The sequence below is a fragment of the Mesoplodon bidens genome (genome assembly GCF_964165515.1).
Source record: "Mesoplodon bidens genome assembly, chromosome: 9".
NCBI classification, from domain to species: domain Eukaryota; kingdom Metazoa; phylum Chordata; class Mammalia; order Artiodactyla; family Ziphiidae; genus Mesoplodon; species Mesoplodon bidens.
The window spans coordinates 79,615,058-79,627,419 of NC_138166.1; the positions used below are offsets into that span (position 1 = coordinate 79,615,058).

At 39.5% G+C, this 12,362-nt stretch overlaps 1 protein-coding gene across 1 annotated transcript; it reads left to right on the forward strand.

Annotated features, from left to right (window-relative positions):
- Positions 1–241: 241 nt before the first annotated feature.
- Positions 242–9,950, forward strand: HYAL4 (hyaluronidase 4; the record flags this gene model as incomplete). The annotated part of the gene is made up of 3 exons (XM_081244181.1): positions 242–1,201; positions 7,483–7,572; positions 9,549–9,950. Exons 1-3 carry the CDS (start codon positions 248–250, stop codon positions 9,948–9,950), a joined length of 1,446 nt encoding a protein of 481 aa, XP_081100307.1. The 5' UTR covers positions 242–247.
- Between the last annotated feature and the right edge of the window lie 2,412 nt (positions 9,951–12,362).

A 12,362-nucleotide genomic window follows, 5' to 3' on the forward strand; every position in this document is an offset into this window, starting at 1 on the left:
GTTGAGTTGCATTGCTTCCCCCTGAATAGAAGTTAGGTCACTGCACTCACTTCTATCTCAATTTATTTATAGGGATCTTTAAGACCTTTAACTAAAATGTACTTAAAGATGTAAATAGATAACACCTATAATAATATCCAGCCAACATTTGAGTCTTTTTCCTCAAAATTATCATTAACAGAAAATTAAATCTCTCCTCAGGTCTTCTAGAGTGCATTAAAGCAGAAGAGAAGATTTTTATCTTATCATGAAACCATTATCTGAAGGACAACTAAAGTTTTGTGTTGTTCAACCAATACATCTCACATCATGGCTGCTCATACTTCTCATTCTGAAGTCTATCTCTTCCTTAAAACCTGCCCAACTTCCAATTTATCAAAGGAAACCTTTTATAGCTGCCTGGAATGCTCCAACAGATCAGTGCTTGATAAGATATAATTTAAGACTAAATTTGAAAATGTTTCAGGTGATTGGAAGTCCACTGGCCAGGGCCAGGGGGCAAAATGTCACTATATTTTATGTCAACAGACTGGGATACTATCCATGGTATACACCCCAGGGAGTTCCCATTAATGGGGGTCTTCCCCAGAACATAAGTTTACAGGTACATCTGGAAAAAGCTGACCAAGATATTAATTATTACATCCCTTCTGAAGATTTCAGTGGACTTGCTGTTATAGACTGGGAATATTGGCGACCCCAGTGGGCCAGGAACTGGAACACAAAAGATGTCTACAGACAGAAATCAAGAAAGCTTATTTCTGAGATGCAAGAGAATGTATCAGCTGCTGATGTTGAATATTTAGCCAAAGCAACCTTTGAAGAAAGTGCAAAAGCTTTCATGAAGGAAACCATCGAACTGGGAATTAAGAGCAGACCCAAGGGCCTTTGGGGTTACTATTTATATCCTGATTGCCACAATTATAATGTTTATGCCCCAAACTATACTGGGTCATGCCCAGAAGAAGAAGTTTTGAGGAACAATGAGCTCTCTTGGCTCTGGAACAGCAGTGCTGCTTTATATCCTTCTATCGGTGTCAGGAAATCTCTTGGAGACAGCGAAAACATTTTGCGTTTCTCGCAATTTCGGGTGTATGAGTCCTTGAGGATCTCCACCATGACATCCCATGATTATGCTCTGCCTGTGTTCGTCTATACAAGGTTAGGCTACAGAGACCAACCTTTATTTTTTCTTTCTAAGGTAAGAAAGATACCCCTTGACAAAGATAAGGAGATTTCCTCTTATCTCTAAAAGAGACATTTCTTTGCTAATTATGTTCTTTAAAGAATTCCAGAATAGTGGTCCATTAGATAGGAGCATAATTCTTCCTTTGAGCAGTCATCCACTCAGATTCTTCATTTGTACAGACTGAATTTTGATGATCTCATTTATTATTTGTCTTTCAAGGAACAAAGTACGGAGGGAAGGTGTTAAAGTGCAATGTCAGCAACTACTTCCCGTTCCCCAACTTTGATTGTGTTCCCTTACAACTGGCCTCTTGCGAAGGTTACTGAAACAATTGGGGGTGAACAGGTTGAGAAATCAGAGAGGAGGTTTTTAAATGGAGTAGTTTGCTCATACGTGTGGAAGTAGAATTGTAGACATTTCTGCTGCTGGCCTCATTGTTAAAAATCTTAAGAGGAAAAAAGTGTTTTCTTTTTAAGGCACAATAGTAGGTTTTATAAAAGATATAAGGGAGGCACAACAATATGAATATACTCAGAAATACCTAAGATAGTAACTTTTATGTGTTTTTTTCACACAATTAAAAGTAATTTTTTAAGGAATAAGGGAGTTACGAATCTGCTAAAAGTAGGTGACCCCTATAGATTTAGCCATCTGGTTTATTCTTGACTCTATGACCACAATCAATGGAAAGTTGGTAAGAGTGGTGTGAGTTTCTAAATTCAATAGTAAATTCATCACTAGTAAAGGGTTTCATAACCCTGGGTTAAAACTTGCATATAGAAGTTTTATTCTATTTACTTAAGTCATATATGCAGCCAAAGACCTCACACAAACTGTGAGTGTAGCTTTTAAGATAGATGAACTTTCAGCCCAATTTTCCCTCCCTTACTTTCCCTTTACTACTCTAGTCACTGAAATGGAAACGTAGAGATAAAAATCTCAAAGAAGATGCTACTCTAACCTGTGGACTTGGGTAATTATGTGTGATTATGAGAAGACTTGAGCCTTGTTCAGACCTTCACATTTGTGATGCAGAGGTATTTAAAGATGTTGCTGCACACTAGGGGTTGATCACCTTTCTTTTTTCTCCACCATAACAAGTTTCAATTTGCCAGCATGTATCAAAATATAAAGATGTTCTGAGTATGAAGCATCCAAAGGAGACTCAGGAAACACCCCAGTGAGGACTCTACCATGAGCAGTAGGTATCTGTGGAGCAGACAGAGAGTAGAGCTTACTCCTCAGAGGGAGAAATGACACAAATACATCAGGATTTGGTAAATGCTGTGCCTCTGACACCACTGATGAGATGAGTAAAGATAAAAATTCTCTCTTGTGAACTGACATTAATACTACCCAGAAAAATCAGCAACAACTGATTGAGCATGGTAGGAAACTAACACTATTTGGAAGGTGTAAAAAAGTTATCTACGTCTTTATAAAATAGTCTTGACTCTAGAACTGAAAATTAAATACCACCTTCCTCTATGAAACTTCTTTTGCTTTTCTATGTTTGGCTCAAACAAGTTTCTTTCTTTAGTGATAACAAATTTACTTTTGGAAGAAACAATAAACTTTAAAGGACAAAGTGTTCATTTCAATAGATTAGTTTAAACTACTGGTATATTCTGCACATTCTGCAAGCCAATGGTAAGCTCCTTCTTGAACAGCTACAGCCTCAGAAACATTTCTGTTCCCTCTAAGGGAAGAAGGAACAACAGTTAGGGTCTCACCTAGAAACAACTTTCTTTGTTAGTCCCGTGGTATCATTCTGTAAACTGTCTGAATGGCAAGGCATTTCCACATGTTTTAAACCATCAAACCACCATTTTATTCCATCCTCAATAAAAACCTGCCCACAAACTTTTTAAAACGTTATACCAAACTGTAAATCCTAGTAATGGCTTCCATTTCTGCCCTCCCAAAGATATCTGCGTTTTAAAATGTTTGTGTGTGTACACACATATAATGAAGATTAGAAAAACAACTTACCAATAAGTACCAAATCTCTTAACCTCTCCAGACCTCAGTGCCTCATTGTCTTAATCTACAAAGTGGCACAATATTACCTGGCTTATCTACTTAGGAGAAACATTATGAAAATCAAATAAAAAGATAAAAATGAAAATGTAAAGCACTACAGAAATATATGTGGTATACATAACACTTTTTAACAAGTATCAGAGTCTTAAACTTGAAAGGGGAATATGTAAGAATGAAATTTCAGTCAGCAGCCATAGCTTGGAGGAATCATATGCGGGTTGTAAAGCCTCATTTCACACAGTAGATTGCCTATACCACATATATAAATGCAATTTAGATATTGTTGATACTATGCTTTTAAAAAATAATGAAAGGGGTTTTCTTGACTATAGGTTTAAAGATGTTTTCCCCTGTAATTAATTCATATTCCCTCTGATAACACACAAAGGGAGCACATTAGTGACGCTCCAGCCCCCCACAGTGGGCTCCTTACTTACGTGCACTGTGGTAAAGCTTCAGGGACTGAAACCCAAGGGTAAAGAATGAGTCCTCTGGGTGTCCCTACTCTTAACTTCCAAAACCTTGATTTGAGCCAAGAATCATGGGTAGGGCAAGGCTGCCTTACACCAGGCTGAGACCTGGAAGATGTGTTGCTATTACATCAGGTTCTCTTCCTTTATTTCTCCTTTCATATGGCTTATGTGCTCAGGTGGTCCCAATTTACTCCTAGAGACATCTTACCTGTGACTTCCCTCACTGAGTAGTGCCCTGATTTTTTGGCCCCCCCAAGCATAGCTGTTCTGTAATTCATCCAGCACCCTGCTCTCAGTTAGGTGACGGTGGGTTAATTTGTTAGAGGAAATTGCCTAAATATCTGCTAGTGACTCCTTACCTCTAGTCAACACATGCTAGAAGACTTGCCATTTTGAATCAGTCCCAATTAAACTCTCTTTGATAATGACGCTAAAGGACACATTGGAAAGAAACTAACGTTCCCTCCTGATATCAACCTCGGAAGCTGTGGCTTTCACCACAAACATCTGTAGTTTCCGTACTTACTGAATATGGATCAATAACCTGTAAATACAAAATGTGGATGCTGTGTCTCCCTCCTCCCTCTGATGACAAAGCCTTAACCCAAAGAAATTCATGGGAGGGTTCCAGTTTCCAGTTGAGCATCTAAGAAACTTGGAAGTTGCAGCTCAGTCCTAATAAGTAAAAAGCTAAACAAACTGAAAAATCAACTCTTCTTAGATTAATAAGAGAAGTGTGGACACACAGGGAAAATTGCTGCCCTCAAAGTTGGAGAGACAGATGGGTGAAAACAGAGAATCACAGCTTACCAGATTGGAAACCCACGAGCAGAAACCTCTGTGGGAACCACTGCCAGAGTAGGGAAACCTGAACTGTAACTGGGAAACTGCTCAGCGTCGACAAGTCTGAGAGATGAAAATTCCATGGGAACCCAGCCATGGGGGCTGGGGGAGCACACTTCTTGGAGTTTTACCTCCAGGAGCTCACCAGGTCCTCACAGTGAATATTGCAGAAAACCTCCCCTCATGCATCTAGCAGGCAAAGGAGAAAAGGAACCATTTTGAGTACTCTAGAGCACTCTGTTCTGAACAAGGTCCACCCTCAAGAGAAACTGTTTAATCACAGCCAAACCTGCTGAGGTTTTATCAGAGCCTAACTGATCTGTGGAAAAGGAAATACTCAACTCCAGCTGGCTCTAGTTTTCCACTTGGAAGAAGGGAGATACCCATCTCTAGACCCATCTGGGCAGCCTGTCCCACCTAAGGGGGTGGAGGGAACAACTGAGAAGCAGTTGTGAGGTTCACAGTCCAGAGGAAAAGGCTCACTAAGACTGAGACCTAATCATAGGGCTGTAGAACCCTTCTATTCCCCCTACACCTTACTAGAATATTACTAAAGGCCTATTTACGGAAGTCCCTTTTATCCAGTATGAGCTATCTGCCTACTGAGAAAAATTAAATCATGCCTAGCTATCAAGAAAAAAATTACAAGGCATACTAAAAGGCAAAAACCCAACTTGCAGAGTCAGAGCTAGACTCAGATATAGCAGGGCTGTTGACTATCAGACCAGGAATTTAAAACAACTCTGATATGCTAAGGGCTCTAATGGATAAAGTGGAATGAATGCAAGAACAGATGGACAATGTAAGCAGAGAGATGGAAGTGCTAAGAAAGAACCAAAAAGAAATGCTAGAGATCAAAAACACTGTAACAGAAATGAAGGATGTCTTTGGTGGGCTTACTTTTAGACTAGACACAGCTGAAGAAAGAATCTCTGACCTTGAAGATATCTCAGTAGAAGCCTCCACAACTGAAAAGCAAAGAGAAAACAGACTGAAAAAACAAAACAAAACAAAACAAAACCTAGAACAGAATAACCAAGAACTGTGAGAGAGCTAAGAAAGGTGTAACATACACATAATAGGAATTCATGGAAGAACATTAGGGAATTTTGCCCCTCTGATCACATCATGTGACTATCATATCTCTATATTCAGGAAAGTTTCAAAGTGAGTGGAGGGAGGAGCTCTGTTCCCTTAAGTCTTTGTCAAAAGAGGCAACGGACCTGGACCCAGCAGAGTCCTCATTCTGGGCTCTGCGTGGCTAGCTCCTCCTCTTTCCAGTATTCCTATATCATGGATAATCCTCAAAACCATTTTGCTTACACCATCTCATTTGAGCCTCACAAAAACTCCTCCCCTTCCTGTCATGTCAGCTCTGACCTGTTCGGTAGACACCATGGTCCTGGGAAATGGAAATAGATGTGGACCTGAAAAGAAATTAGTTTAAATCAAATCTCTTCTTTATTTGAGAATTACCGGAAAGTTGCCCAGAAAAAAAAAAAAAAAAACAAACTTTAAAAACTGAGATTGTAAAACCTTCATTTTAGTGAACTATAAAAGTGTCAGGTGAGGAGATTTCTCTCTCAAGTACTGGTATTAATATAAAGTGCCCAAGGCAAAATACAGGTTAAAGTCTGCTTTTAATTTCCACCAAGTTGCCCAATTACATTTCCAGCATACAGCTGTTGGAAATTAATCCTTGGAGTAAAAGGTGAATGCTTATTATTCAAAAGAGTGGGGGAATATATTATAATTTAAGAAACTTATTTAGGGCTTCTCTGGTGGCACAGTGGTTGAGAATCTGCCTGCCAATGCAGGGGACACGGGTTTGAGCCCTGAACCGGGAAGATCCCACCTGCCGCGGAGCAACTAAGCCCGTGCGCCACAACTACTGAGCCTTGTGCTCTAGAGCTCACGAGCCACAACTACTGAGCCCATGTGCCGCAACTACTGAAGCCCGTGGCCTAGAGCCCGTGCTCTGCAACAAGAGAAGCCACCGCAATAAGAAGCCTGCGCACCTCAACGAAGAGTAGCCCTGGCTCACTGCAACTAGAGAAAGCCCATGCACAGCAACGAAGACCCAACGCAGCCATAAGTAAATAAATAAATTTATTAAAAAGAAAAAAAAAGAAACTTATTTAGAAAATCAACTGCAGAAACTTTATTTAGGAAACCAACTGCACACATTCAACTTTTAATTTCCCTCTGAAATGACCTAGATTCATGTTAATCTTTATACACTAAAACAATAATCTTTTAGGGTTACAAAACCAAAATTCTCCCTGCTGAAATTTTGTTTTCATCTATCTTAACCATGTTGAGAAAAATCCCGGCAGCCTTACCGTGACTGGAGGAATTATAAATAAAGCCAATTAAATCAGGTACTTTAAAATTAAATACAAATAATTTCAGGGACCAAATATAAGGGCTGGATCAAATCGGACACTGTGTTCCTTTGCCTATCCTGGGAATCCAAATGACACAACACCCTTCCAAGTCACTGAAGAGGCAAAGTTCTCAGGAGAGTGTTGCATACTGGGAAGGGAACTTGGCTAAGATGAATACAAGGCAGTCGTCACATTTAGAGAAGGAAAATTTTTGGATTCTGTTTCCAGAATTCCAAATCCATAGCTGGTTTGTATGTATACACTCCTAGTTAACTTCAATTAAACAATTTTAGTGGCTATTTACAGGCTAATTGTTTAAAAGTAATGTCCTGTTTGGCAAAATATAAGTTTAAAAAATAGGTATTTAATATGTTTTTATATGATTATAGAGTGAAATTTCTGAGCCCTGGTTCATTTAACATTTGCCTTACTCTAAGAAACTGGACAATAGTTTCATGTATTATATTGAATTTAGCCTCCAATCCTAATCCCTGGCAGGTTGTTTATATTCAAATGAATACAGTGTAATGAACTCTCTTCATTCTAGCAAGATCTAATCAGTACTATTGGAGAAAGTGCTGCCTTGGGAGCTGCAGGCATTGTTATCTGGGGAGACATGAATTTGACTTCATCTGAGGTAAGACAGTACCTTGGCAGTATAGTTAACATTACAATATTTACATTATTTGCTCTGTTTTCCTATAGAACTTACTCTATTCAGAGCTCTCAGGTCTCCCATAGTAAACCTGCTTTAGAATTAAAGTCCAAATCAGCACCTGATACATAGAAGGAGCTCCATAAAGATTAACTTTTGGTAAGATAGTAATCATAATACTGATGATTGTTGAATATTTACTATATGCTAGGATTGTGCTAAGGGCCTTTTTGTTTCGGATTTGCTCACTTCCTGATCATAATAACCCTTATGAGGTAGGCACTAGCATCCTCATTTATAGATGAGGAAACAAGAAAGGAAATCTAACTAGGGTAACAGTTAGTTAAGCTAGCTAGTGGTGGAGCTGGCACTAACCACAGATGGTATGACTTTGGAGCCTTTGCATTTAGCCATTACATAAAATGTATGATATCATATTTTGAGAAGTGGAATCAGATGGTAATTTTTAATATCCACATCGAACTTATTTTTCTTCTATGGAGAAATTAGCTGAAAATTAATAGCATTTAAAATAAGAGTTATGTCTCTTCGAATTTCTTCCAGTTCAAATACTATCTACTCCAAGAAGTCTTCCTAGTTTTCTCCAATCCATATTAATCACAATCTCTTCTGTATTTCCAGATGTTGTTTGTTTATATCCCTATAGTGTAATGCATTTTGCCTTGAATTATAATACTTGTATCCTCAATGCTTTTATTTATTTATTTATTTATTTATTTATTTATTTATTTATTTATTTATTGCTGTGTTGGGTCTTTGTTGCTGCATATGGGTTTTCTCTAGTTGCGGCGAGCGGGGGCTACTCTTCGTTGTGGTGCACAGGCTTCTCATTGCGGTGGCTTCTCTTGTTGCAGAGCATGGGCTCTAGGCGTGCAGGCTTCAGCAGTTGTGGCGCATGGGCTCAGTAGTTTTGACTCGCAGGCTCTAGAGCTCAGGCTCAGTAGTTGTGGCGCATGAGCTTAGTTGCTCCACGGCATGTGGGATCTTCCCGGACCAGGGCTTGAACCCGTGCCCCCTACACTGGCAGGCGGATTCTTAACCACTCAGCAACCAGGGAAGCCTTCAATGCTTTTTGTTAAATTGAATTTTTTGCAAGTTCATGGTGATCTGATATTATTCTTAGAATTTCACAGGCTCAATTTGTTGCTACCAAGACATTGTTCATGAAACTATTTGTGACAATATAAAGTTAAAAGTCTCCTCTGTCCACATATGAGAATTAGGTAGAAACTGAGGATCAGTACCTGACTCTCCAGGTGTGACATTTCCCCTCCAGCCCATGTGGCTCCTGAGAAGAGCATCATCAGGAAGCTGAGTGCACAACCAGGTGGCCTCTGTTTAGAACACACAATAGGAACCACACACAAATGACCTGGTCAGCCTTCCAGGCTTTCCTGTCTTTGAATTGTATAGAGGAGGCTAGATCCCAGGGCAGTCGGTATTTGAGCATAATTAACAGGAAAATCCAGAAGGCTCAGGTTGACAGTCAACAACAATTTGGTAGAACATGATGATTCAGGTTCTATCACAACCCTGAAAGGCACACATGCCTGAAAGGTGGCCAAAGGACAGCAACTCTGGCACAATTTCTCAATTTGGGTTTGTTCCTCTTTTTCTCACACCCATTAACTTGGGATCTAGAAGGAGGAAATAAAGGATGTAAACTGAAAGAAGGCAAGGTCATATATGCTAAGGCTGGGGCCCATTTGCAAGTTCAGATAGCCTATGGTAACATATTCTCCATCTCCTGTCACAACCACCTCTCATTTTTCTGGTCTGGGTCCCCTGTATTACAGCACTTGAACCTAAGAGTTCATGGGCTAGAACCAAGCCATTAAATTTCCATCAAGTCCAAAGAGCTGCTTTGTGGATCTAGATGCTCTAACCTTACCAGTACCAGAAAAAGCACTAAATCCCATTTGTTTCTACATTTCTAGGGCAACTGTACAAAGGTGAAGCAGTTTGTGAGCTCTGATTTAGGGAGCTACATAGTCAACGTGACCAGAGCCGCTGAGGTGTGCAGCTTTCACCTCTGCAGGAATAATGGGAGATGCGTAAGGAAGGTGTGGAAAACGCCCGATTACCTTCACTTGAACCCTGCAAGTTACCACATAGAGGCATCCGAGGATGGAGAATTCACTGTGAAAGGCAAAGCATCTGATACAGACCTGGCAGTGCTGGCGAAGAGATTCTCCTGTCATTGTTATCAGGGATACGAAGGGGCTGATTGCAGAGAAATGAGGGTGGCTGATGGCTGCTCTGGGGGTTCCTCTTTTTCTGGCTCACTAATCACATTGTGTCTGCTGTTTTCCGCATGTTATCAGAGCATTCAGTTGTGAGATAATTGAGTTTAAAGGGAATTAAGTTTGGCCTCTAGAGTCGTCACTTAGGGAAGAGATGAAACTTACAATCTTTTACTCATATGAAATGCATTGAGAGGTATTGTAAGTAGACACGTGTGTCACTTAACATAAACAGGAAACGTATTACTTCATTTGGCTCCGATTTGGCTAAGAAACCAGATCCAGGAGTGAAATCAATGCACTCTTCTTCCTTACTGGAATGTTTAAGTTGTATTTAACCTAAAACGAATATATTTTAGTCTTCATATGAACATAGATACATAAAAGTATACATATAAATATTAAATTATTGATTTCAAAGACTGGTTTTCCAGCTAGCAACTTACTTAAGGACAGATTCCTATGCAGTTATCTGATTTAACACATGGGGTCACCTCAGGGTGTGACCTGGTCACCTGGTCCACCAAAGGGGACCAAATGCAGAATTCCTGTTCCAGCCTTAGGTTCAAACTTCTTCTTCAGGCTTCTTCTCCCTGCCTGGGCTCGGTGAGTGCAGAACCAGTCACTGATGTGACTTAACAGAAGGGTGCAGGAACTGAGGCAAGGGGAGCTGTAGTCACTGCAAAGACATCTATTCCAATATGGCGCCTCTCTCACCCACCGTGAGTCCCTCCCTCACAGAGGTTGGTGATCTAAATACAGCAAAAGGCTTCAGAATAGTACTCATGCTTGCCTAGGCTGACATTGCTCTGGATCTAGAAACTGGAGCCATGTTAATGAAAATGCAGTTGGTGTCTTTAGCAAGCAAAAGTCATTACTAAAAATTTTTTAAATAAATGTTTTTTTGGTTTTTTTTTGGCGGTACGCGGGCCTCTCACTGTTGTGGCCTCTCCCGTTGCGGAGCACAGGCTCCGGACGCGCAGGCTCAGCAGCCATGGCTCACGGGCCCAGCCGCTCCGCGGCATGTGGGATCTTCCCGGACCAGGGCACGAACCCGCGTCCCCTGCATTGGCAGGTGGACTCTCAACCACTGCGCCACCAGGGAAGCCCTAAATAAATGATATTTAAGGGACCCAGAAATGCTATTGGGAAGGAGTCCTACCAAGAAATATTCGCTATTTTGGTCCCCACATATGAGTTTTGAGTAGTGGTTTTAGAGTCAGTTTGAATCTGATTTGAATCATTGTTTCACTATCCATCTGGTTGTGTGACTCTGGGCAAGTTATTCATATTCCCCATTTTCTCAAGTGAAATTTGTTAATATAATTCCTACCTCAGTGAATTATTCTGAGGAATAAATGGGATAACACATCCCATGCATACTTCAGCTATTAATACATGTTGCTAATCTTCAATTATCTTCTCTTGATCACCAAAGTAATGGAGACACTTAGGATAAAACAGTCTTGGGCAATTTCCTCTTTCTGATGTTATGTTCTATGTACAATCACTTATGCATGTGTTCTCTTGAGAGCCACTGTTTCAACTGACAGGATTTCCTTCTCCTGGAGATGATCTACTTAGAAGGTGAACTCAAGACAGGCATGATGCTATTACAGAAGGCATGAGAGGTGATTCAACCTCCTCCTCTGCCTCTTTTGTCTTTCTGTGAAACATTTGTAATACAGGTGTGCCCTTTTCAACTCTGGGTCCCTGATTGTCAGATGTTACGGACATTGTGAAGGTCTAATTTCTAAATGTAAAATACAAACAAAACAAAATTTTTTTTATAATACCATAAAATACAGGTAGCATTACATAGGTTAACTTTTTAAATTTTTTCATTATTTTATTTTTATATCAAAGATGATATAAATACACTATAGAAAATTTGTAAATAGAAAAAAATAATGGAAATCACCAATAATCTCTATAATATATACTGGTAACTCTTGGTGTATTTCTTTCTGGCCTTTCTTCTAAAGACTTTTTAAAAACATGGTTGTAAATAATAATATACACATATTTTTGCATCTTGTGTTTTTCACTTAACCATACCTCATAAGTAGTTTTCATGTTATTTCATAGTCTTCATAAATATAATTTAAATAATTTTAAGGCCACATAATAGTCTATCAACTGGATGTAGCAAAACTTAATTAGCAATTTTCCTTAAGTTTTGATTTTTAAATATCAAGCTTCTACTATTTAGTCACCTCATCAGAGAAGACTTTCTGTATCATCTTCCTAATTCATTCATTCACCTATTAATTACTGGCAATCCAGTGGTTAAAACTTTGCCTTCCAATGCAGGGGGTGTGGGTTTGATCCCTGGTTGGGGAGCTAGGATCCCACATGCCTCCTGGCCAAAAAACCAAAACATAAAACAGAAGCATTATTGTAACGAATTCAATAAAGATCTTAAAAATGGTCCACATCCAAAAAAAAAAAAAAACACTTAGCTTAATTTCTTATCCTTGGCTCAGACTATTTTTATTGTACCACAAA